Here is a 2,476-nt window from a genome sequence, read left to right on the forward strand (position 1 = left end):
CCCCGCCTCTGCAGCCCTCCCTCCTTGCCCCCGGGCGCCGCACCTCCCCTGCCTGATTTCAGACCCCTGCTCGTCCCAGCCTGTCCCTTCCTGCTGCAGTATTGACCTGCCTGATCATGCCCTCATGCTCCTAGTCGGATTCAAGAGTCCTTGTCCTGAAGATACATGTATTCGCGCATGCCGAGGTGCAAACACACATAGAATTACATGTGTGGGGCTGATATGCACCTCTTCTACACCAGTCCCCCGCGCCCCCCCCCCCTAACCAGGGACTACGAGTTGGTGCTGGATGACGGCCGCGCGGTCCAGGGGCGCCGCGCCACATACCACGCCACGCAGCCCCTGGCTTACGGCGCAGACCCCTGCGAGAACGTAGTGTACAACGGTGGGCCGGGGCCAGACCCCCTGGGGAGTCCAGGGGCATGGGGAGTCCAGGGGTGACCAACCCAACGCGATGCTGCGGCCGGGGGGGGGGGCGGGCGCGTTGGTCGGTGGCGATCAACAAGTGGTCCGAGGAGGACAGGGGCGGTGGGAGGAAAGTGACGTGAGAAAACGGGGTTGGCAGAAACGGATCAGCGAATCCACTTCCCCCGGGCCGGCTTGGCGCCGCTGTGGGAGGGGCGCCCGAGTCGGTCGACGCGGCGCCTGGAGCCGCTGCTGCATCTCGCCCGCTTGATCTTGGCCCGTCGCCGCCGCCAGCAGACAGACGCGGCCCGCCCCGCGCCCGCGCTGCGCGTGTCCGCCCGATCCCGCAGGCTGCCACGACAACGAGACCGTCTTTGACCAGGCGAGGCAGGGGCGAGAGCCGCAGCCTGACTGCCTGACCTGCCAGAATGCCGGTGCCGCGCACCTTGGTCGGCCCCCGTGGCTGTCGCTGCACGCAGCGTCGCACCGGGCACCCGCACCGCTCGACTGCACTCAAAACTCTGCGCCTCGTACCCACGCTTTCTGCGGGCCGCACACATGCGAACGTCCCCTCCCCTCCCCAAGGCCTGCTTAGCCCCTCAACCTGAACTTCACCACCAACCCTGCGTCACCCCAACCACCGACCACCCCACCATGACGCCAGGTCATGCTCAAGGCCGCGGCGCGCGCCGGCGCGGAGGAGCGCGCGCTGATGTGCCGCCTGGCCCTGGCGCTGCCGCTGCTGTCCCAGGGCGTCCCCTTTGTTCACGCGGGCGACGACCTGCTGCGGTCAAAGTCCCTGGACCGGGACAGCTACAACAGCGGGGACCACTTCAATCGCATAGACTGGACCGGGCAGTGCAACAACTTCGGGGTGGTGAGGGCTGGGACTGGGGGTTTTGTTGGGGGCTCGCAGGGTTCCGGGGTCGCGCGGGCGGGCTGCAAGCGGTTGAGGGCGGGTGCCAGGGCTTGGTGATGCGGCGTGGCGGCGCGGCGTGGTGTGGCGACGTGGCGTGGTGCGGTGGATGGGGTAAGGTGGTGTGGCGAGGGGAGGCGGAGGCGCATGGAGGGCAGTGCGCTTTGCACACCTGCAGGATTGGAGCGGGGAACGGGAGGCGGAGACACGGGCCGGCGCGGGGAACGCGGTACGTGCGCGCGGCGCAGGGCCGCATGCGCGGCTGCGTCGCAGCCACGGCCCCAGCAGGGGGCCCTTGTTGTGCCGTAGCCTTGTGCACGCCTGCCTTCCCCAGCTGAGACCGCACCCCTGGCAACGCGAGCCCCCCCTCCACCACCGCCCGACCCCTGCAGGGCCTGCCGCCCGCGTCCAAGAACCAGCACGCGTGGCCGCTGAAGCGCCCCCTGCTCGCCGCGGTGGCCGCCTACAAGCCCCCGCCGGCCGTCATCGCCGCGGCGGCCGCGTACGTGCGGGCCCTCCTGAGGGTGCGCTACTCGTCCCCCCTGTTCAGGATGCCCCGCGCCTCAGACATCAAGCAGCAGGTCGTGTTTGAAAACACCGGCCCCGACCAAATCCCCGGCGTGATCTGCATGCGCCTGATCAGCGCCAGATCTCCAGATCACGGCACGTACGACCCGGAGCTCGCGTCTGTCGTGGTGGTGATCAACGCGCGGCCGGCAGCGGCGCGGCTGCCGTTCCCCGCGGGCGTGCGCGGGCTGGAGCTGCACCCTGTGCTCGCTGAGCTGGCGGGGGAGGACGACGCGCTGGCCGGCTGCCAGGCGGACGTGGTCCGCGGGGTGGTGGACGTGCCGGGCCGCGTGGCGGCGGTGTTTGTGGAGCGGCGGCGCGCATGAACGGGTGCCGGTCCCTGGGCTTGATGCGTGCCCCTACTATGTTCTGCACAACGGCGTTGCTGCGGCCGCTGGCATAGCTGCGGCAGTCGCCGTCTGGGCCCCTAAACTCGCTCTGCACCAGCAGCCCTCAACTAGAGTTTCGTCGTAGGTGGAACGCCCGCTTTTTTCCATCCACTCCTCGCGCCTTGCTGCACCTTTGCCCTGGCCCAGTACGGCAGGTGACGCCCCACGGCAGCCTCCCCATTTGCAAGGCTGCCCACCC

The 2,476-nt window shown here is 69.6% G+C and overlaps 1 protein-coding gene across 1 annotated transcript in view; it reads left to right on the forward strand.

Annotated features, from left to right (window-relative positions):
* The window catches only part of MNEG_15200 (hypothetical protein), a gene marked incomplete at both ends in the record, with an annotated part of 3,278 nt that extends 1,064 nt beyond the window's left edge, over positions 1-2,214 (forward strand). Inside the window, 3 exons of the mRNA XM_014036329.1 lie at positions 1,070-1,282; positions 1,500-1,550; positions 1,714-2,214. Of these exons, the coding sequence (XP_013891783.1) occupies positions 1,070-1,282; positions 1,500-1,550; positions 1,714-2,214 (765 nt within the window). The remainder of the gene's footprint in view (positions 1-1,069; positions 1,283-1,499; positions 1,551-1,713) is intronic.
* Positions 2,215-2,476: the final 262 nt, after the last annotated feature.

The sequence above is a fragment of the Monoraphidium neglectum genome (assembly GCF_000611645.1).
Source record: "Monoraphidium neglectum strain SAG 48.87 unplaced genomic scaffold scaffold05120, whole genome shotgun sequence".
Taxonomy (NCBI): domain Eukaryota; kingdom Viridiplantae; phylum Chlorophyta; class Chlorophyceae; order Sphaeropleales; family Selenastraceae; genus Monoraphidium; species Monoraphidium neglectum.